The following is a 24,716-nucleotide window of genomic DNA, read 5'->3' as shown; positions in this document are numbered from 1 at the left end:
TATTCACATCATTATACAGTACAGTATGCTCATTATCAGTGTATAGATACTCACATCATTATACAGTGCAGTGTGCTCATTATCAGTGTATAGATACTCACATCATTATACAGTACAGTGTGCTCATTATCAGTGTATAGATACTCACATCATTATACAGTACAGTGTGCTCATTATCAGTGTATAGATACTCGCATCATTATACAGTGCAGTGTGCTCGTTATCAGTGTATAGATACTCACATCATTATACAGTACAGTGTGCTCATTATCAGTGTATAGATACTCACATCATTATACAGTGCAGTGTGCTCATTATCAGTGTATTTACAGTACAGTGTGCTCATTATCAGTGTATAGATACTCACATCATTATACAGTGCAGTGTGCTCATTATCAGTGTATAGATACTCACATCATTATACAGTACAGTGTGCTTATTATCAGTGTATAGATACTCACATCATTATACAGTACAGTGTGCTCATTATCAGTGTATAGATACTCACATAATTATACAGTACAGTGTGCTCATTATCAGTGTATAGATACTCACATCATTATACAGTGTGCTCATTATCAGTGTATAGATACTCACATCATTATACAGTGCAGTGTGCTCATTGTCAGTGTATAGATACTCACATCATTATACAGTACAGTGTGCTCATTATCAGTGTATAGATACTCACATCATTATACTGTACAGTGTGCTCATTATCAGTGTATAGATACTCACATCATTATACAGTGCAGTGTGCTCATTATCAGTGTATACTCACATCATTATACAGTACAGTGTGCTCATTATCAGTGTATAGATACTCACATCATTGTACAGTTTGCTCATTATCAGTGTATAGATATTCACATCATTATACAGTACAGTGTGCTCACTATCAGTGTATAGATACTAACATCATTATACAGTACAGTGTGCTCATTATCAGTGTATAGGTACTCACATCATTATACAGTACAGTGTGCTCATTATCAGTATATAGATACTCACATCATTATACAGTACAGTGTGCTCATTATCAGTGTATAGATACTCACATCATTATACAGTGCAGCGTGCTCATTATCAGTGTATAGATACTCACATCATTATACAGTACAGTGTGCTCATTATCAGTGTATAGATACTCACATCATTATACAGTACAGTGTGCTTATTATCAGTGTATAGATACTCACATCATTATACAGTACAGTGTGCTCATTATCAGTGTATAGATACTCACATCATTATATAGTGCAGTGTGCTCATTATCAGTGTATAGATACTCACATCATTATATAGTACAGCATGCTCATTATCAGTGTATAGATACTCACATCATTATACAATGTAGTGTGCTCATTATCAGTGTATAGATACTCACATCATTATACAGTACAGTGTGCTTATTATCAGTGTATAGATACTCACATCATTATACAGTACAGTGTGCTCATTATCAGTGTATAGATACTCACATCATTATACAGTGTAGTGTGCTCATTATCAGTGTATAGATACTTACATCATTATACAGTACAGTGTGCTCATTATCAGTGTATTGATACTCACATCATTATACAGTGTAGTGTGCTCATTATCAGTGTATAGATACTTACATCATTATACAGTACAGTGTGCTTATTATCAGTGTATAGATACTCACATCATTATACAGTACAGTGTGCTCATTATCAGTGTATAGATACTCACATCATTATACAGTACAGTGTGCTCATTATCAGTGTATAGATATTCACATTATTATACAGTGTAGCGTGCTTATTATCAGTGTATAGATACTCACATCATTATACAGTACAGCGTGCTCATTATCAGTGTATAGATACTCACATCATTATACAGTACAGTGTGCTCATTATCAGTGTATAGATACTGACATCATTATACAATACAGTGTGCTCATTATCAGTGTATAGATACTCACATCATTATACAGTGTAGTGTGCTCATTATCAGTGTATAGATACTCACATCATTATACAGTGCAGTGTGCTCATTATCAGTGTATAGATACTCACATCATTATACAGTGCAGTGTGCTCATTATCATTGTATAGATACTCACATCATTATACAGTACAGTGTGCTCATTATCAGTGTATAGATACTCACATCATTATACAGTACAGTGTGCTCATTATCAGTGTATAGATACTCACATCATTATACAGTACAGTGTGCTCATTATCAGTGTATAGATACTCACATCATTATACAGTACAGTGTGCTCATTATCAGTGTATAGATACTCACATCATTATACAGTACAGTGTGCTCATTATCAGTGTATAGATACTCACATCATTATACAGTGCGGTGTGCTCATTATCAGTGTATAGATACTCACATCATTATACAGTACAGTGTGCTCATTATCAGTGTATAGATACTCACACCATTATACAGTACAGTGTGCTCATTATCAGTGTATAGATACTCACATCATTATACAGTACAGTGTGCTCATTATCAGTGTATAGATACTCACATCATTATACAGTACAGTGTGCTCATTATCAGTGTATAGATACTCACATCATTATACAGTGCAGTATGCTCATTATCTGTGTATAGATACTCACATCATTATACAGTACAGTGTGCTCATTATCAGTGTATAGATACTCACATCATTATACAGTACAGTGTGCTCATTATCAGTGTATAGATACTCACATCATTATACAGTGCAGTGTGCTCATTATCAGTGTATAGATACTCACATCATTATACAGTACAGTGTGCTCATTATCAGTGTATAGATACTCACATCATTATACAGTACAGTGTGCTCATTATCAGTGTATAGATACTCACATCATTATACAGTACAGTGTGCTCATTATCAGTGTATAGATACTCACATCATTATACAGTACAGCGTGCTCATTATCAGTTTATAGATACTCACATCATTATACAGTGCAGCATGCTCATTATCAGTGTATATATACTCACATCATTATACAGTGCAGCATGCTCATTATCAGTGTATATATACTCACATCATTATACAGTGCAGTGTGCTCATTATCAGTGTATAGATACTCACATCATTATACAGTGCAGTGTGCTCATTATCAGTGTATAGATACTCACATCATTATACAGTACAGTGTGCTCATTATCAGTGTATAGATACTCACATCATTATACAGTGCAGTGTGCTCATTATCAGTGTATAGATACTCACATCATTATACAGTACAGTGTGCTCATTATCAGTGTATAGATACTCACATCATTATACAGTGCAGTGTGCTCATTATCAGTGTATAGATACTCACATCATTATACAGTACAGTGTGCTCATTATCAGTGTATAGATACTCACATCATTATACAGTACAGTGTGCTCATTATCAGTGTATAGATACTCACATCATTATACAGTGCAGCGTGCTCATTATCAGTGTATAGATACTCACATCATTATACAGTACAGTGTGCTCATTATCAGTGTATAGATACTCACATCATTATACAGTACAGTGTGCTCATTATCAGTATATAGATACTCACATCATTATACAGTACAGTGTGCTCATTATCAGTGTATAGATACTCACATCATTATACAGTACAGTTTGCTCATTATCAGTGTATAGATACTCACATCATTATACAGTGCAGTGTGCTCATTATCAGTGTATAGATACTCACATCATTATACAGTACAGTGTGCTCATTATCAGTGTATAGATACTCACATCATTATACAGTACAGTGTGCTCATTATCAGTGTATAGATACTCACATCATTATATAGTACAGTGTGCTCATTATCAGTGTATAGATACTCACATCATTATACAGTGCAGTGTGCTCATGAGATTATTACATGTAAAAGATAAATCTGTCTTTTGTCCTTTTCCTCTCATCAGTTTCTCTGCCTGAAGAATATTAGGATGTTTCTCTCCATCTGCTGCGAAACTTTCGGTCTGAGAAAAAGTGATTTATTTGAAGCCTTTGACTTATTTGATGTTCGGGACTTTGCAAAGGTAAGCAATAAGGGTATGTGTAACGCTATAACATCTGTCTCACTATACAGTATTACTGTGGAACATACAGATTACAAGTGGTGCGCTAATAGTATTTTTTGCTCACGCGCTTACTAATCTCAAAGTGAAAGACTGAGTTAAACTTTAGGACTTCGAAAATCACGACAGTGCTAGAAAATATATATCTATACCTATATATCTATTAAAGGGACAGTCAACACTTGCGGTAACATTATTTGATATTGAAAAATAAAAACCGAAGATCCGCCTGCACTATGCCCCTTCTGCCTTGCCGCCTTGCTACTGTACTAATCACCGTTGCTAACTTCTCTAATACCAGGTAAATATGGCAGCCGAACTCCCCCCACCGTTACATAGCTGCCTTCTTCTTCAAATGATCAGCAAATCAGAATCCAATCCTCGGTCAGAAATTGCAAGCGCGTGGATTGGATTCTGATTTGCTGATCATTTGAAGAAGAAGGCAGCTATGTAACGGTGGGGGGAGTTCGGCTGCCATATTTACCTGGTATTAGAGAAGTTAGCGATGGTGATTAGTACAGTAGCAAGGCGGCAAGGCAGAAGGGGTATAGTGCAGGCGGATCTTCGGTTTTTATTTTTCAATATCAAATAATGTTACTGCAAGTGTTGACTGTCCCTTTAATATATACAGATATAGATATATGTATATATATATACTGTATATACAAATATAAATATTTATATATAGGAATTTAAAGTATTTCTATTCAAAACATATTAAAACATATGAAAGATTATTACAAATTATATTGCATATATTTAGGTATTTGACTGGAAAGGTCTCCAACATATATAGATAGATATGTCTAGATATATGTATGTGTGTATATTTGTGTACGTATGTATGTGTGCTTATGCATATACACATAAATACACATGTATTCACACACACACACACACACACACACACACACATATATATATATATATATAATGTATGTACAGTATCTCACAAAAGTGAGTACACCCCTCACATTTTTGTAAATATTTTATTATATCTTTTCATGTGACAACACTAAAGAAATTATACTTTGCTACAATATAAAGTAGTGAGTGTACAGCCTGTATAACAGTTTGCTGTCCCCTCAAAATATCTCAACACACAGCCATTAATTTCTAAACCGTTGGGAACAAAAGTGAGTACACCCCTAAGTGGGAATGTCCAAATTGGGCGCAAAGTGTAAATATTTTGTGTGGCCACCATTTTTTTCCAGCACTGCCTTAACCCTCTTGGTCATGGAGTTCACCAGAGCTTCACAGGTTGCCACTAAAGTCCTCTTCCACTCCTCCATGACAACATCACAGAGCTGGTGAATGTTCGAGACCTTGCGCTCCCCCACCTTCCGTTTGAGGATGCCCCAGAGATGCTCAATAGGGTTTAGGTCTAGAGATATGCTTGGCCAGTCCATCACCTTTACCCTCAGCTTCTTTAGCAAGGCAGTGGTCATCTTGAAGGTGTGTTTGGGGTCGTTATCATGTTGGAATACTGCCCTGTGGCCCAGTCTCTGAAGGGAAGGGATCATGCTCTGCTTCAGTATGTCACAGAACATGTTGGCATTCATGGTTCCCTCAATGAACTGTAGCTCCCCAGTGCCAGCAGCACTCATGCAGGCCCAGACCATGACACTCCCACCACCGTGCTTGACTGTAGGCAAGACACACTTGTCTTTGTACTCCTTACCTGGTTGTCGTCACACACGCTTGACACCATCTAAACCAAATAAATTTATCTTGGTCTCATCGGACCACAGGACATGGTTCCAATAATCCATGTCCTTAGTCTGCTTGTCTTCAGCAAATTATTTGCGGGCTTTCTTGTGCATCATATTTAGAAGAGGCTTTCTTCTGGGACGACAGCCATGCATACCAATTTAATGCAGTGTGCGGCGTATGGTCTGAGCACTGACAGGCTGACCCTCCACCCCTTCAACCTCTGCAGCAGTGCTGGCAGCACTCATACGTCTATTTCCCAAAGACAACCTCTGGATATGACACTGAGCACGTGCACTCATCTGAGTGGAACCTGTCCTGTGAAACCACTGTATGGTCTTGCCCACCGTGCTGCAGCTCAGTTTCAGGGTCTTGTCAATCTTCTTATAGCCTAGGCCATCTTTATGTAGAGCAACAATTCTTTTTTTTTTTTCAGATCCTCAGAGAGTTCTTTGCCATGAGGTGCCATGTTGAACGTCCAGTGACCAGTATGAGAGAGTGTGAGAGCGATAACACCAAATTTAACACACCTGCTCCCCATTCACACCTGAGACCTTGTAACACTAATGAGTCACATGACACCGGGGAGGAAAAATGGCTAATTGGGCCCAATTTGGACATTTCCACTTAGGGATGTACTCACTTTTGTTGCCAACGGTTTAGACATTAATGGCTGTGTGTTGCGTTATTTTGAGGGGACAGCAAATTTACACTGTTATACAGGCTGTACACTCACTACTTTACATTGTAGCAAAGTGTCATTTCTTCAGTGTTGTCACATGAAAAGATATAATAAAATATTTACACTGTTATACAGGCTGTACACTCACTACTTTACATTGTAACAAAGTGTCATTTCTTCAGTGTTGTCACATGAAAAGATATAATAAATATTTACACTGTTATACAGGCTGTACACTCACTACTTTACATTGTAACAAAGTGTCATTTCTTCAGTGTTGTCACATGAAAAGATATAATAAATATTTACACTGTTATACAGGCTGTACACTCACTACTTTACATTGTAGTAAAGTGTAATTTCTTTAGTGTTGTCACATGAAAAGATATAATAAAATATTTACACTGTTATACAGGCTGTACACTCATTACTTTACATTGTAGCAAAGTGTCATTTCTTCAGTGTTGTCACATGAAAAGATATAATAAATATTTACACTGTTATACAGGCTGTACACTCACTATTTTACATTGTAGCAAAGTGTCATTTCTTCAGTGTTGTCACATGAAAAGATATAATAAATATTACACTGTTATACAGGCTGTACACTCACTACTTTACATTGTAACAAAGTGTCATTTCTTCAGTGTTGTCACATGAAAAGATATAATAAATATTACACTGTTATACAGGCTGTACACTCACTGCTTTACATTGTAACAAAGTGTCATTTCTTCAGTGTTGTCAAATGAAAAGATATAATAAAATATTTACACTGTTATACAGGCTGTACACTCACTACTTTACATTGTAGCAAAGTGTCATTTCTTCAGTGTTGTCACATGAAAAGATAAATAAATATTACACTGTTATACAGGCTGTACACTCACTGCTTTACATTGTAGTAAAGTGTAATTTCTTCAGTGTTGTCACATGAAAAGATATAATAAATATTTACACTGTTATACAGGCTGTACACTCACTACTTTACATTGTAACAAAGTGTCATTTCTTCAGTGTTGTCACATGAAAAGATATAATAAAATATTTACACTGTTATACAGGCTGTACACTCACTACTTTACATTGTAGCAAAGTGTCATTTCTTCAGTGTTGTCACATGAAAAGATATAATAAATATTACACTGTTATACAGGCTGTACACTCACTACTTTACATTGTAGTAAAGTGTAATTTCTTCAGTGTTGTCACATGAAAAGATATAATAAATATTTACACTGTTATACAGGCTGTACACTCACTACTTTACATTGTAGTAAAGTGTAATTTCTTCAGTGTTGTCACATGAAAAGATATAATAAAAAATGTACAAAAATGTGAGGGGTGTACTCACTTTGTGAGATACTGTGTGTATATATATATATTTACATACACACACACATTGGAGCCTTTCTCATCAGTCAAACACTTGGTGACATACCATATCCCTTTTTAACCCTTTTAATACCTTTTCTTTAATTTTAAAATTATATTTTGTTTTAAAAAGTGTATATTACTTACGGTCTCAAGTTGAGCTAAATTTTGTAGCACAGGTTCAGGTTTTGCTTGAGCGCAAACTCTATATTGTAATATGAGCGCAAGTTAGCGCTTTCACGATCTTCATTGAAATATAAGTTGTGCTAGTGTGGTGTTGGCCGCGCTAATCCTTCTCTGGTAAATACGATTTACCGCAGACTTGTAACATCAAGTCCTACGCTAATGGTTGCGTGTTCCAGTGATATTTCGTATTATGTTCTGTGCTATCATTAGCGTATCACTTGCAATCTTGCCCACTATCTGCCGCGTGTCAGTTACATGTATGAACATGTAGTAAATACTGTTTGATTAGCATGAATATGTAGTTTGGGGGAAGTGCTAAATGACAATGATTTAGAAGCAAAGAATAAAATAACTAATAACAATATAACGGCATAGAGTGTAAGGTTATTGTGGTAATTTGTGTAAAATTATATATCGGTAAATTGTTTAAATTATACTGTAGCAGTAAATAATACAATATATACACTGCAGTTCATATACTGAGCCAGTCTATACAGTCCGTACTATGGCTGTTTATTGAGCCCTCATATATGATATATCATTAATGACAGAATATAAATATATAACACACCACATACAAAATATACTGAGCGTTAATGTAAGCTGCATTCTGAGGCACTGTAATCTCTATGGATAAACTATTATACATACTATTGACTATATCTCTAAATACAGGACACTCTGTAGCGTGGGGCTCACATAGTCACCAGCAGAAAGGAGAGTCTGACAAATCCTGAGCTGATTCTGTTAAAATCCAGAGGAAACAGGAGGAAAGTGGTCATGTTTCAGGGTCAGGTTATTTCATAGAAGATTGTCATGTTGCAGGGTGTTTCTGTAGTATAATTCTTAGTTTTCTAGCTCCCTCTAGTGTCCAATATCCTACATGACTACATATTCAGTGCTAGATTACGAGTGGAGCACTATTTTGCGCTTCTGTTTGCACGTTAACTTGTCTAGATGGAGGCTTTTTTTGTGCATCTGTTTGTGCTCATATTACAAGTTGAAAGTAAAAAGTTTGTACACGAGCGAAAAACTGACGAGTGCAAAATGTTGATCTTCAACGCTAATGTATTATTCTATAGAGTTCAATGGAGCTTAAAAACTGCAATAAAAAACTAACACCCATACTATCCCGACCGCATTTATTCCAGAGAGCTAAACGCGACATGAATTATGAATATTTCACATTCCAAAGTTCTTCACATAGAAGAATAAGTTCTATTTATTCTTAAATAAATATTTCTATATATATCTGACAAGTTTTTGGTACAATATATATTAACACCTATATATATATATATATATATATATATATATATATATATATATATATATGATTTTATATATATGTATATATACATATATATTTAAAAATACTTTGGAATGTGAAATATTTACATTAAATACAAAGTTAAACACTTTATTACATATAAATATTACATAATTGTTTTTACATGTTTTCATCTACTTGACTGCAAAGGGCTCCAGTGCACTTATATTTATATCTATATGTGTATACATATGTATTTATGTGTATATGTGTATACATATGTATTTATGTCTATATGTGTATACATATGTATTTATGTCTATATGTGTATACATATGTATTTATGTGTATATGTGTATACATATGTATTTATGTCTATATGTGTATACATATGTATTTATGTCTATATGTGTTTACATATGTATTTATGTCTATATGTGTATACATATGTATGTATGTCTATGTGTATACATATGTATTTATGTCTATATGTGTATACATATGTATGTATGTCTATGTGTATACATATGTATTTATGTCTATATGTGTATACATATGTATGTATGTCTATGTGTATACATATGTATTTATGTCTATATGTGTATACATATGTATGTATGTCTATGTGTATACATATGTATTTATGTCTATATGTGTATACATATGTATGTATGTCTATGTGTATACATATGTATTTATGTCTATATGTGTATACATATGTATGTATGTCTATGTGTATACATATGTATTTATGTCTATATGTATTTATGTGTATATGTACTGTATATACATATGTATTTATGTGTATATGTGTATATTTATGTGTATATGTGTATACATATGTATTTATGTGTATATGTACTGTATTTACATATGTATTTATGTGTATACATATGTATTTATGTGTATATGTGTATACATATGTATTTATGTGTATATGTACTTTATATACATATGTATTTATGTGTATATGTGTATACATATGTATTTATGTCTATATGTGTATACATATGTATTTATGTGTATATGTGTATACATATGTATTTATGTGTATATGTGTATACATAAGTATTTATGTGTATACATATGTATTTATGTAAAGTTTTTGGTACAATATATATATATATATATATACATGATTTTATATATATGTATAGATATATACATATATATATATATTATATATATATATATATATATATATATATATATATATATATATATATATATATATATATATATAAAGAGCATAGTGGAAACGGCACTCCTCACATCAGCAACCACCTGGTGCACTGCTAAACAAACAAACAGTAGCAAGTGGTGAAGGATCCAAATGGATGGGTTCCGTATCCAACAAAAACTTCACACAGCAGGCACAGCAGGAATTTATAATCTGTTTAATGTGTAAATAACCAAACGTTTCAGCCCTCACATGGGCTTTTGTCAATGGTAAACATAAGCCAGGACAGACATGTATGTATGTCTATGTGTATACATATGTATTTAGGTCTATGTGTATACATATGTATTTATGTCTATGTGTATACATATGTATCTATGTCTATATGTGTATACATATGTATTTATGTCTATGTGTATACATATGTATTTATGTCTATATGTGTATACATATGTATGTATGTCTATGTGTATACATATGTATTTATGTCTATATGTATTTATGTGTATATGTACTGTATATACATATGTATTTATGTGTATATGTGTATATTTATGTGTATATGTGTATACATATGTATTTATGTGTATATGTACTGTATTTACATATGTATTTATGTGTATATGTGTATACATATGTATTTATGTGTATATGTGTATACATATGTATTTATGTGTATATGTACTTTATATACATATGTATTTATGTGTATATGTGTATACATATGTATTTATGTCTATATATGTATACATATGTATTTATGTGTATATGTGTATACATATGTATTTATGTGTATATGTGTATACATAAGTATTTATGTGTATACATATGTATTTATGTAAAGTTTTTGGTACAATATATATATATATATATATATATATATATATACATGATTTTATATATATGTATAGATATATACACACATATATATGTATTTATGTCTATGTGTATACATATGTATCTATGTCTATATGTGTATACATATGTATTTATGTCTATGTGTATACATATGTATTTATGTCTATATGTGTATACATATGTATTTATGTCTATGTGTATACATATGTATGTATGTCTATGTGTATACATATGTATTTATGTCTATATGTGTATACATATGTAATTATGTCTATATATGTATACATATGTATTTATGTGTATACATATGTATTTATGTCTATATGTGTATACATATGTATTTATGTGTATATGTACTGTATATACATATGTATTTATGTGTATATTTATGTGTATATGTGTATACACATATGTATTTATGTGTATATGTGTATATATATATATATGTATTTATGTTATTTATGTGGATATGTGTATACATATGTATTTATGTCTATATGTGTATACATATGTATTTATGTGTATATGTGTATACATATGTATTTATGTGTATATGTACTGTATATACATATGTATTTATGTCTATATGTCTATATGTGTACACATATGTATTTATGTGTATATGTGTATACATATGTATTTATGTGTATATGTGTATACATATGTATTTATGTGTATATGTACTGTATATACATATGTATTTATGTCTATGTGTATACATATGTATTTATGTCTATATGTGTATACATATGTATTTATGTACATATGTGTGTACATATGTATTTATGTCTATATGTGTATACATATGTATTTATGTGTATATGTGTGTACATATGTATTTATGTCTATATGTGTATACATATGTATTTATGTCTATGTGTATACATATGTATGTATGTCTATGTGTATACATATGTATTTATGTCTATATGTGTATACATATGTATACATATGTATTTATGTCAAGTTTTTGGTACAATATATATTAACACCTATATATATATATATATATATATATATATATATATATATATATATATATATATATATATATATATATATATATACAGGTAGCCCTCAGTTTACGCCAGGGTTAGGTTCCTGAAGGAATGGTTGTAAATCGAAACCGTTGTAGCTTGTATATGTACTGTATATACATATGTATTTATGTGTATATGTGTATACATATGTATTTATGTGTATATGTGTATACATATGTATTTATGTGTATATGTGTATACATATGTATTTATGTGTATATGTGTATACATATGTATTTATGTGTATATGTGTATACATATGTATTTATGTCTATATGTGTATACATATGTATTTATGTGTATATGTGTATACATATGTATTTATGTCTATATGTGTATACATATGTATTTATGTCTATATGTGTATACATATGTATTTATGTCTATATGTGTATACATATGTATTTATGTCTATATGTGTATACATATGTATTTATGTGTATATGTGTGTATATATATGTATTTATGTGTATATGTTAGGGTAAAGTCAGAAATAAAGGTAATCCTGGCATTACCTAAGCGGCTATGGGTAAAGCCTGATGAAATGTAATTCCCCCATCTACACTATTTTTTTTGCCTCTGCCTGGGAGGTTCAAGGACAACGTTCCACCGATCCTCTAGCATCCACCCCAAGTGAACCTTGTGGAATGAGGTTTACCCCCTTGAAACCCCCAGATGGAGGAAAAAAAGATAGTGAAGATGTGTGAGTTACAGTGCATCCTCTATATGTTTGATGCAGTGACTCAGTGCACTCTGAGAAGATTTATTATGTTACATCCGGCTTTACCCACAGCCGCTTGGGTAATGTCAGGTTTACCCGGGTAATGCTAGGATTACCCAATATCTGACTTTACCCGCAACATATATATGTCTCTAAATACATATATATACACATATAAATACATATGTACACATATAAATACATATATACACATATAAATACATATATACACACATATAAATACATATATAAATACATAAATACACATATAAATACATATATACACATATAAATACATAAATACATATATACACATATAAATACATATATAAATACATAAATACACATGTAAATACATAAATACATATATACACATATAAATACATATATACACATATAAATACATATATTTACATATAAATACATATATTTACATATAAATACATATATACACATATAAAGGGGGGTAGTAGCATTAATATATCCACCTGCCCCCCCCACAGCATGCCCAAATTGTTAGTCCAAGTTACAGTTCTAGTAGACAACTTCTTCATGCCATAAGCTAAAATGCTCGCACCTTAGGAAATAAATGACATAAATGCACTTCAATAATGACTAGTGACAACTTGTGGCTATAACAAAAACCATGGTACAATGATTCTTATGACTGGGATTTAGTCATACCTGGATACAAGTTATTTAAAAAAAAGACAGAGTTGGAAAGAAAGGTGGAGAAAGCTTTTTTTTTTTTTAAATCAATTAACATTAACTCTTTCTGTGCTGATAGGAGAAAAGTCAGATTCAGTGTTTTAGTTATGGACCGTGCTTGTTAATATAGATTAATATATATTGTTGGTGATATTCACTCTTGTTCCCATCATGAAGAGCAAGTGGTCACAAGTCTGTCCCTGTGTAATATATCAACTGTACATTGTAAATCTCCAATTGTATGTGATAACTTTATGCACAATTTTTTTTCCAGGTGATCGAAACATTAGCCAAGCTTTCCCATACGCCCATTGCTCTGTCACTCGGAATAAGGTAAGTCTTATCATTTAGTCCAGCTCAGGTTATATCAGTAAGATTTAGTGGTGCTCTCTGGATACACATTATGTTTCACAAACCACTGTTGCCCTAAGAACTAGCTTTGATTGCTAATTTCATGATACTAAGGCCACCTGTGTTAGACCTTTTTTTGCCATGAGCAGTAGTCTATCTCAGCAGATCCCACAAGGGAACCCAACTCACACACACCATATAATGAATATGTAGGATGGTCAATAGCTTGCAGATTATATGACTTGCCAATGTGCAATAAGAGGCCATTGGTTTGCACTGTGATATTTTTTTTAATACAAGTGAATAACAGTGTTGTCAGTCGGTGTGTGTCACATCTTTTGTATCATAAGTCTCCTGTCTTCTCAGACCATTCCCCACAGAGGAGAGTGTTCAGGATGAGGATGTCTACAAATCACTTCCAGATCTGATTGAGTACGTATTTGTGGCAAATGCTCATATTGTATTATTGTGCACATGGTGTGTGTGAGCGATATGAGTCACTATTACCCCATGTGTGTGAGCGATGTGTGTCACTATTACCCATGTGTGTGTGAATGATCTGTGTCACTATTACCCCTGGTGTGTGTGAGTGATCTGTGTCACTATTACCCCTGGTGTGTGATTTTTTTTTAATTTTGTTGGAATTTTATCAAACACAATCCGTTAACCAGTATATAATCACACATCTGCTGGGAGACTCTTCAGGTGTCACACACCTACCTATACATATGGTGGTAGTAATGTGGAGGCATGGCAGTAGTGTCAAGTCTGATAAAACGCACTGTAGTGTCCTTTTGTGGCCCCAGGACCCTTGGTTGGACACTGCTGGACTAGTGCAATTGATCTATAGACCCACACAGAATCTGATGCTACCTGCTGAATGCTGTCTGAGTTTTTTGTTCCTTCGCTTGCAGTGAGTCGGGTGTGGAGGAAGATGAAGAGTTGTACTATGACTGTGTGTACCATGAGGATGAAGGTGGAGAGGTGTACGAGGACTTAATGAAGGCAGAAACCCTCACGGCTCCCAATGTAAGAACCATGCTGACAGGTCACTGGCCAGAGTCACTGCATGGTCACGGGTCCCTTTAGCCAGCCAAAATGTTTCCTTGGGTGAAGTCATAGGACAGTTCTTGGGGACATTAAGGGATCACTGCATTGCTGTATCAGATGACTAGGTCCTTTATCATATAACAATAGAAACATCAGCTATTTTAATGTTTCTGGTGCTCTGCCACCTCGTGCAAGGTTTGGTATCTGTCCTGGGGTGGGATGTTTATTCTGTGCTTCTCATTTGAACCCTTGATTAGCAGGGTTTGGTATCTGTCCTGGGGTGGGATGTTTATTCTGTGCTTCTCATTTGAACCCTTGATTAGCAGAGAACTACTGAGAGCGATATCCGGACCTGCTGTCTCATGGAAATAAAGCAAACTGAAGAGAAGTACACCGAGACGCTGGAATCCATTGAGAAGGTCAGTGCATCTCCCTCATTACATGCCATCATGATAGATTTTATTGTTGTATCACAATTTCAGTCAATTATTATCTGTATCTCTAATTCCTGGTATCTTTTCAGTTCTTCATAGAGCCACTGAAAAAGTTTGTGTCCGAGACGGATCCTCAGAAAGTCTATATTAACAATCTGCAGAAAGTGTTTATTATAATCATTGTGAGTGTCAACAAATCTGGGAGTGCATGGGGTGTAACACTGGTGGCAATTAGTGGTGAGATTTTGGGAGAGTAGAGCGTTGAGAAAGAATGTCTTGTGCTATCAATACATAGTGAGACTCGGGGGGTGTTGTACCTATATAATGTTGTGCATGCAGTCTTGATGGATGGGTATGTACTACCGAAAATATGGTGCAAATTTTTTGGCAAAGGGACATTCAGGTGCATTCTATCATGTGTATTGATATTAATATAAAATGCATTTTTTTGCACAACAGATCTATTATCCTTTGCTCACTGTTTGACTAAAACAACTCCCACAGCCCTAGTAGTTGATTTTTAATACCTACAGAAAACAAACTGGAGGTTTATGAAGCATGTGAATGCTGATGCTCAAGAAGAAGTCACCTTACTGTATACCCCTGACCCTGTGGCAGGCTACTGGTGACTTGGGGACATCAGTTTCTTTCTTATGAATACATTCTTGTTATTCTTATTAAGGTTTATTAATTTTCTAATTATACATGAAGATTAAGTGTGTGGTTCTTCTTAATCTGTTTTTATCTGAAAAATGTTAGGTGTGAGGTTTTGATTAATCTGTATAAGTGAGGTTCTTATTCATCTCACAAGGTTAAGTTTGGGGTTCTGATACATCTGTAGAAGGTTAGATGTGAGGTTCCGATTCATCTGTAGAAGGTTAGGTGTGAGGTTCTGATTCATCTGTAGAAGGTTAGGTGTGAGGTTTTGATTAATCTGTATAAGTGAGGTTCTTATTCATCTGTACAAGGTTAAGTTTGGGGTTCTGATACATCTGTAGAAGGTTAGATGTGAGGTTCCGATTCATCTGTAGAAGGTTAGGTGTGAGGTTCTGATTCATCTGTAGAAGGTTAGGTGTGAGGTTCTGATTCATCTGTAGAAGGTTAGGTTTGCATTCTGACTCATTTGTAGAAGGTTAGGTGTGAGGTTCTAATTAATCTGTAGAAGGTTAGTTGTAGGTGCTGATACATATGTAGAAGGTTAGATGTGAAGTTATAATCAATCTGTAGAAGGTTAGGTGTGAAGTTTTTATTAATCTGTGGAAAGTTAGGTGTGAGGTTCTAATTAATCTGTAGAGGGTTAGGTGTAGGTTATGATTAATCTGTAGAAGGCTAGGTGTGAAGTTCTAATTAATCTGTAGAAGGTTAGGTGGGAAATTCTAATTAATCTGTATAAGGTAAGGTGTAGGTTCTGATTCATCTGTAGAAGGTTAGGTGTGACGTTACTCTTTAGAAGGTTAGGTTTGGGTTGTGACTCATTTGTAGAAGGTTAGGTGTGGGGTTCTGACTCATCTGTAGAAGGTTCGCTATGAGGCTCTGATCCAGCTGAGTAATACAAGGTACTTGCCTGGGTTACAGGGTGGTGAGTGTATCTAAACCCAGTAAAAAAAGGTTTTGTGGGCAATGACAGAAGATAATTTTACATTTCACAATCTGTTTTCTCTTGCAGGATTTGGTAAAAGTCCACAGGAGTCTGATGTTGGAAATTAATGATTCCATCATGCACAGGAACAGCCAGAACCTTTACCAGGTCTTCCTCACATACAAGGAGAGGTAACATCATTCCTATCCCAGCAGGGACATAATTCATGACTATGTTAGCATGTGATTGAGGTTGTGTGGTTGTGTATTTACACCCTTAGGCTATGTTGGTTGTCTGAGGTTATTGTAACTGTTTTTGATGACTGTGGCTTTGTGTTGGGCTTGGTTCTCCGTGCCTTTTTCTCACTTTTGGTCCAATCTCTGCAGGCTACTTATCTATGGGGTTTACTGCAGTGAGGTTGAGTCAGCGATATCAACATTAGATAATGTTTCCAAGAGTAGAGAGGACATCAGACTAAAACTAGAGGTGAGATCACAATAATTGTCTGTTTTTCATGTAACTCAGCATCTCCCTGTTATATACTGAAAGGGGCAAGACATAACTGAACTTTCATGATTCAGAAAGAGCAGCAAATTTAAGAAACTTTCCAATTTAATTCCATTGTCAAATTTTTAAATGCTCAGTGTATAGGTATATGAGCCTGTGATTGGCTGATGGAAGTCGCATGATATAGGGGGCAGCAAATTTAAATTGTTTTTTTTTTTTTTAATCTGTCTCATTTAACATTCAGAGTAAATGCTATTGGCTTTGCATTGTGCAATTCTCTTGTATTGAATAGTCCTTAAACTGATGAATTAATGTCTTGTTGCCATATTTAACCAACACAAATGAATCTGCATGATATTAATCTACTAAGACTGAAATGTCCATATTTGTGGTATTTAATTAGGGTCATTGTTTGTTTATTGTACCAAAGGTCATTGGTTGAGAGAAGGTGCAAGGTCATATGTATTGATCTCATGATGAGCTTTCTCTGTATCCGTTAAGTTTTTGATCAGCACCAAAAGGTCAAGCAAAGAATCAGGCAGAACAAGAATCTAGGTCCATATGTGGGTCAAACACAACATACAGCAACCAAGAACCCCTGTAACCAGTAACATGATACTGCACTCATATAGAGCTAGGATCTTGTTGTGACTATATTTAGAGAACCCCAGTAACATGATACGTCACTCATATAGAGCTAGGATCTTGTTGTGACTATATTTAGAGAACCCCAGTAACATGATACGTCACTCATATAGAGCTAGCATCTTGTTGTGATTATATTTAGAGAACCCCAGTAACATGATACGTCACTCATATAGAGCTAGGATCTTGTTGTGACTATATTTAGAGAACCCCAGTAACATGATACGTCACTCATATAGAGCTAGCATCTTGTTGTGACTATATTTAGAGAACCCCAGTAACATAATACGGCACTCGTATAGAGCTAGGATCTTGTTGTGACTATGTTTAGAGAACCCCAGTAACATGAAAAGGCACTCGTATAGAGCTAGGATCTTGTTGTGACTATGTTTAGAGAACCCCAGTAACATGAAAAGGCACTCGTATAGAGCTAGGATCTTGTTGTGACTATGTTTAGAGAACCCCAGTAACATAATACAGCACTCGTATAGAGCTAGGATCTTGTTGTGACTATATTTAGAGATACCCAGTAACATAATACGGCACTCGTATAGAACTAGGATCTTGTTGTGATTATATTTAGAGAACCCCAGTAACATAATACGGCACTCGTATAGAACTAGGATCTTGTTGTGATTATATTTAGAGAACCCCAGTAACATAATACGGCACTCGTATAGAGCTAGGATCTTGTTGTGACTATATTTAGAGAACCCCAGTAACATGATACGGCACTCGTATAGAGCTAGGATCTTGTTGTGACTATATTTAGAGAACCCCAGTAACATAATACGGCACTCGTATAGAGCTAGGATCTTGTTGGGACTATATTTAGAGAACCCCAGTAACATGATACAGCACTCGTATAGAGCTAGGATCTTGTTGTGACTATATTTAGCGAACCCCAGTAACATAATACGGCACTCGTATAGAGCTAGGATCTTGTTGTGACTATATTTAGAGAACCCCAGTAACATAATACGGCACTCGTATAGAGCTAGGATCTTGTTGTGACTATATTTAGAGAACCCCAGTAACATGATACAGCACTCGTATAGAGCTAGGATCTTGTTGTGACTATATTTAGCGAACCCCAGTAACATAATACGGCACTCGTATAGAGCTAGGATCTTGTTGTGACTATATTTAGAGATCCCCAGTAACATAATACGGCACTCGTATAGAGCTAGGATCTTGTTGTGACTATATTTAGAGAACCCCAGTAACATAATACGGCACTCGTATAGAGCTAGGATCTTGTTGTGACTATATTTAGAGAACCCCAGTATCATAATACGGCACTCGTATAGAGCTAGGATCTTCTTGTGACTATATGTAGAGAACCCCAGTAACATAATACGGCACTCGTATTGAGCTAGGATCTTCTTGTGACTATATTTAGAGAACCCCAGTAACATAATACAGCACTTGTATAGAGCTAGGATCTTGTTGTGTCTATATTTAGAGAACCCCAGTAACATGATACGGCACTCGTATAGAGCTGGGATCTTGTTGTGACTATATTTAGAGATCCCCAGTAACATAATACGGCACTCGTATAGAGCTAGGATCTTGTTGTGACTATTTATAGAGAACCCCAGTAACATGATACAGCACTCGTATAGAGCTAGGATCTTGTTGTGACTATATATAGAGAACCCCAGTAACATGATACAGCACTCGTATAGAGCTGGGATCTTGTTGTGACTATATTTAGAGATCCCCAGTAACATGATACAGCACTCGTATAGAGCTAGGATCTTGTTGTGACTATATTTAGACATCCCCAGGAACATAATACGGCACTCGTATAGAGCTAGGATCTTGTTGTGACTATATTTAGACATCCCCAGTAACATAATACAGCACTCGTATAGAGCTAGGATCTTGTTGTGACTATATTTAGAGATACCCAGTAACATAATACGGCACTCGTATAGAACTAGGATCTTGTTGTGATTATATTTAGAGAACCCCAGTAACATGATACGGCACTCGTATAGAGCTAGGATCTTGTTGTGACTATATTTAGAGAACCCCAGTAACATGATACGGCACTCGTATAGAGCTAGGATCTTGTTGTGACTATATTTAGAGAACCCCAGTAACATAATACGGCACTCGTATAGAGCTAGGATCTTGTTGTGACTATATTTAGAGAACCCCAGTAACATGATACAGCACTCGTATAGTGCTAGGATCTTGTTGTGACTATATTTAGCGAACCCCAGTAACATAATACGGCACTCGTATAGAGCTAGGATCTTGTTGTGACTATATTTAGAGAACCCCAGTAACATAATACGGCACTCGTATAGAGCTAGGATCTTGTTGTGACTATATTTAGAGAACCCCAGTAACATGATACAGCACTCGTATAGAGCTAGGATCTTGTTGTGACTATATTTAGCGAACCCCAGTAACATAATACGGCACTCGTATAGAGCTAGGATCTTGTTGTGACTATATTTAGCGAACCCCAGTAACATAATACGGCACTCGTATAGAGCTAGGATCTTCTTGTGACTATATTTAGAGATCCCCAGTAACATAATACGGCACTCGTATAGAGCTAGGATCTTGTTGTGACTATATTTAGAGAACCCCAGTAACATAATACGGCACTCGTATAGAGCTAGGATCTTGTTGTGACTATATGTAGAGAACCCCAGTAACATAATACGGCACTCGTATTGAGCTAGGATCTTCTTGTGACTATATTTAGAGAATCCCAGTAACATAATACGGCACTCGTATAGAGCTAGGATCTTGTGACTATATTTAGAGAACCCCAGTAACATAATACGGCACTCGTATAGAGCTAGGATCTTGTTGTGACTATATTTAGAGAACCCCAGTAACATTATACGGCACTCGTATAGAGCTAGGATCTTCTTGTGACTATATTTAGCGAACCCCAGTAACATGATACGGCACTCGTATAGAGCTAGGATCTTGTTGTGACTATATTTAGAGAACTGCAGTAACATGATACGGCACTCGTATAGAGCTAGGATCTTGTTGTGTCTATGTTTAGAGAACCCCAGTAACATAATACGGCACTCGTATAGAGCTAGGATCTTCTTGTGACTATATTTAGAGAACCCCAGTAACATAATACGGCACTCGTATATAGCTAGGATCTTGTTGTGACTATATTTAGAGAACCCCAGTAACATGATACGGCATTCATATAGAGCTAGGATCTTGTTGTGACTATATTTAGCGAACCCCAGTAACATAATACGGCACTCGTATATAGCTAGGATCTTGTTGTGACTATATTTAGAGATCACCAGTAACATAATACGGCACTCGTATATAGCTAGGATCTTGTTGTGACTATATTTAGCGAACCCCAGTAACATAATACGGCACTCGTATATAGCTAGGATCTTGTTGTGACTATATTTAGAGAACTGCAGTAACATAATACGGCACTCGTATAGAGCTAGGATCTTGTTGTGACTATATTTAGAGAACTGCAGTAACATGATACGGCACTCGTATAGAGCTAGGATCTTGTTGTGACTATATTTAGTGAACCCCAGTAACATAATACATCACTCGTATAGAGCTAGGATGTTGTTGTGACTATATTTAGAGAGCCCCAGTAACATAATACGGCACTCATATAGAGCTAGGATCTTGTTGTGACTATATTTAGAGAACCCCAGTAACATAATACGGCACTCGTATAGAGCTAGGATCTTGTTGTGACTATATTTAGTGAACCCCAGTAACATAATACGGCACTCGTATAGAGCTAGAATCTTGTTGTGACTATATTTAGAGAACTGCAGTAACATGATACGGCACTCGTATAGAGCTAGGATCTTGTTGTGACTATATTTAGAGAACCCCAGTAACATAATACGGCACTCGTATAGAGCTAGGATGTTGTTGTGACTATATATAGAGAACCCCAGTAACATAATACGGCACTCGTATAGAGCTAAGATCTTGTTGTGACTATATTTAGAGAACCCCAGTAACATAATACGGCACTTGTATAGAGCTAGGCTCTTGTTGTGACTATATTTAGAGAACCCCAGTAACATAATACGGCACTCGTATAGAGCTACGATCTTGTGACTATATTTAGAGAACCCCAGTAACATAATACGGCACTCATATAGAGCTAGGATCTTGTTGTGACTATATGTAGAGAGCCCCAGTAACATAATACGGCACTCGTATAGAGCTCGGATCTTGTTGTGACTATATTTAGAGAACCCCAGTAACATGATACGGCACTCGTATAGAGCTAGATTCTTGTTTTGGCTATATTTAGAGAACCCCAGTAACATAATACGGCACTCGTATAGAGCTAGGATCTTGTTGTGACTATATTTAGAGAACCCCAGTAACATAATACGGCACTCGTATAGAGCTAGGATCTTGTTGTGACTATATTTAGAGAACTGCAGTAACATGATACGGCACTCGTATAGAGCTAGGATCTTGTTGTGACTATATTTAGAGAACCCCAGTAACATAATACGGTACTCGTATAGAGCTAGGATCTTGTTGTGACTATATTTAGAGAACCCCAGTAACATAATACGGCACTCGTATAGAGCTAGGATCTTGTTGTGATTATATTTAGAGAACCCCAGTAACATAATACGGCACTCGTATAGAGCTAGGATCTTGTTGTGACTATATTTAGAGAACCCCAGTAACATAATACGGCACTCGTATAGAGCTAGGATCTTGTTGTGACTATATTTAGAGAACCCCAGTAACATAATACGTCACTCGTATAGAGCTAGGATCTTGTTGTGACTATATTTAGAGAACCCCAGTAAAATGATACGGCACTCGTATAGAGCTAGGATCTTGTTGTGACTATATTTAGAGATCCCCAGTAACATGATACGGCACTCGTATAGAGCTAGGATCTTGTTGTGACTATATTTAGAGAACCCCAGTAACATGATACGGCACTCGTATAGAGCTAGGGTCTTGTTGTGACTATATGTATAGAACCCCAGTAACATAATTCGGCACTCGTATAGAGCTAGGATCTTGTTGTGACTATGTTTAGAGAACCCCAGTAACATAATACAGCACTCGTATAGATCTAGGATCTTGTTGTGACTATATTTAGAGATCCCCAGTAACATAATTCGACACTCGTATAGAGCTAAAACCTTGTTGTGACTATATTTAGCGAACCCCAGTAACATAATACGGCACTCGTATATAGCTAGGATCTTGTTGTGACTATATTTAGAGATCACCAGTAACATAATACGGCACTCGTATATAGCTAGGATCTTGTTGTGACTATATTTAGCGAACCCCAGTAACATAATACGGCACTCGTATATAGCTAGGATCTTGTTGTGACTATATTTAGAGAACTGCAGTAACATAATACGGCACTCGTATAGAGCTAGGATCTTGTTGTGACTATATTTAGAGAACTGCAGTAACATGATACGGCACTCGTATAGAGCTAGGATCTTGTTGTGACTATATTTAGTGAACCCCAGTAACATAATACATCACTCGTATAGAGCTAGGATGTTGTTGTGACTATATTTAGAGAGCCCCAGTAACATAATACGGCACTCATATAGAGCTAGGATCTTGTTGTGACTATATTTAGAGAACCCCAGTAACATAATACGGCACTCGTATAGAGCTAGGATCTTGTTGTGACTATATTTAGAGAACCCCAGTAACATAATACGGCACTCGTATAGAGCTAGGATCTTGTTGTGACTATATTTAGAGAACCCCAGTAACATGATACAGCACTCGTATAGAGCTAGGATCTTGTTGTGACTATATTTAGCGAACCCCAGTAACATAATACGGCACTCGTATAGAGCTAGGATCTTGTTGTGACTATATTTAGCGAACCCCAGTAACATAATACGGCACTCGTATAGAGCTAGGATCTTCTTGTGACTATATTTAGAGATCCCCAGTAACATAATACGGCACTCGTATAGAGCTAGGATCTTGTTGTGACTATATTTAGAGAACCCCAGTAACATAATACGGCACTCGTATAGAGCTAGGATCTTGTTGTGACTATATGTAGAGAACCCCAGTAACATAATACGGCACTCGTATTGAGCTAGGATCTTCTTGTGACTATATTTAGAGAATCCCAGTAACATAATACGGCACTCGTATAGAGCTAGGATCTTGTGACTATATTTAGAGAACCCCAGTAACATAATACGGCACTCGTATAGAGCTAGGATCTTGTTGTGACTATATTTAGAGAACCCCAGTAACATTATACGGCACTCGTATAGAGCTAGGATCTTCTTGTGACTATATTTAGCGAACCCCAGTAACATGATACGGCACTCGTATAGAGCTAGGATCTTG

General features: G+C 35.4%; 1 protein-coding gene across 4 annotated transcripts in view; it reads left to right on the top strand.

Moving 5' to 3' along the window:
* Window positions 1–24,716, top strand: part of VAV3 (vav guanine nucleotide exchange factor 3) — a 300,764-nt gene that overhangs the window by 115,514 nt on the left and 160,534 nt on the right. For 2 of the 4 annotated variants that reach the window (XM_053693780.1, XM_053693783.1), the window contains exons 3-10: window positions 3,912–4,028; window positions 14,071–14,129; window positions 14,514–14,579; window positions 15,062–15,176; window positions 15,521–15,616; window positions 15,721–15,813; window positions 17,298–17,401; window positions 17,597–17,696. In XM_053693780.1, coding sequence (XP_053549755.1) covers window positions 3,912–4,028; window positions 14,071–14,129; window positions 14,514–14,579; window positions 15,062–15,176; window positions 15,521–15,616; window positions 15,721–15,813; window positions 17,298–17,401; window positions 17,597–17,696 — 750 coding nt within the window. The remainder of the gene's footprint in view (window positions 1–3,911; window positions 4,029–14,070; window positions 14,130–14,513; window positions 14,580–15,061; window positions 15,177–15,520; window positions 15,617–15,720; window positions 15,814–17,297; window positions 17,402–17,596; window positions 17,697–24,716) is intronic. The other 2 variants (XM_053693781.1, XM_053693784.1) reach the window with 1 other exon arrangement.

This window comes from Bombina bombina, chromosome 10 (genome assembly GCF_027579735.1).
Source record: "Bombina bombina isolate aBomBom1 chromosome 10, aBomBom1.pri, whole genome shotgun sequence".
In the NCBI taxonomy this organism is placed as follows: domain Eukaryota; kingdom Metazoa; phylum Chordata; class Amphibia; order Anura; family Bombinatoridae; genus Bombina; species Bombina bombina.
The sequence above is the reverse complement of the archived record's forward strand: the minus strand, read 5'-3'. Positions and strand labels throughout refer to the sequence as shown.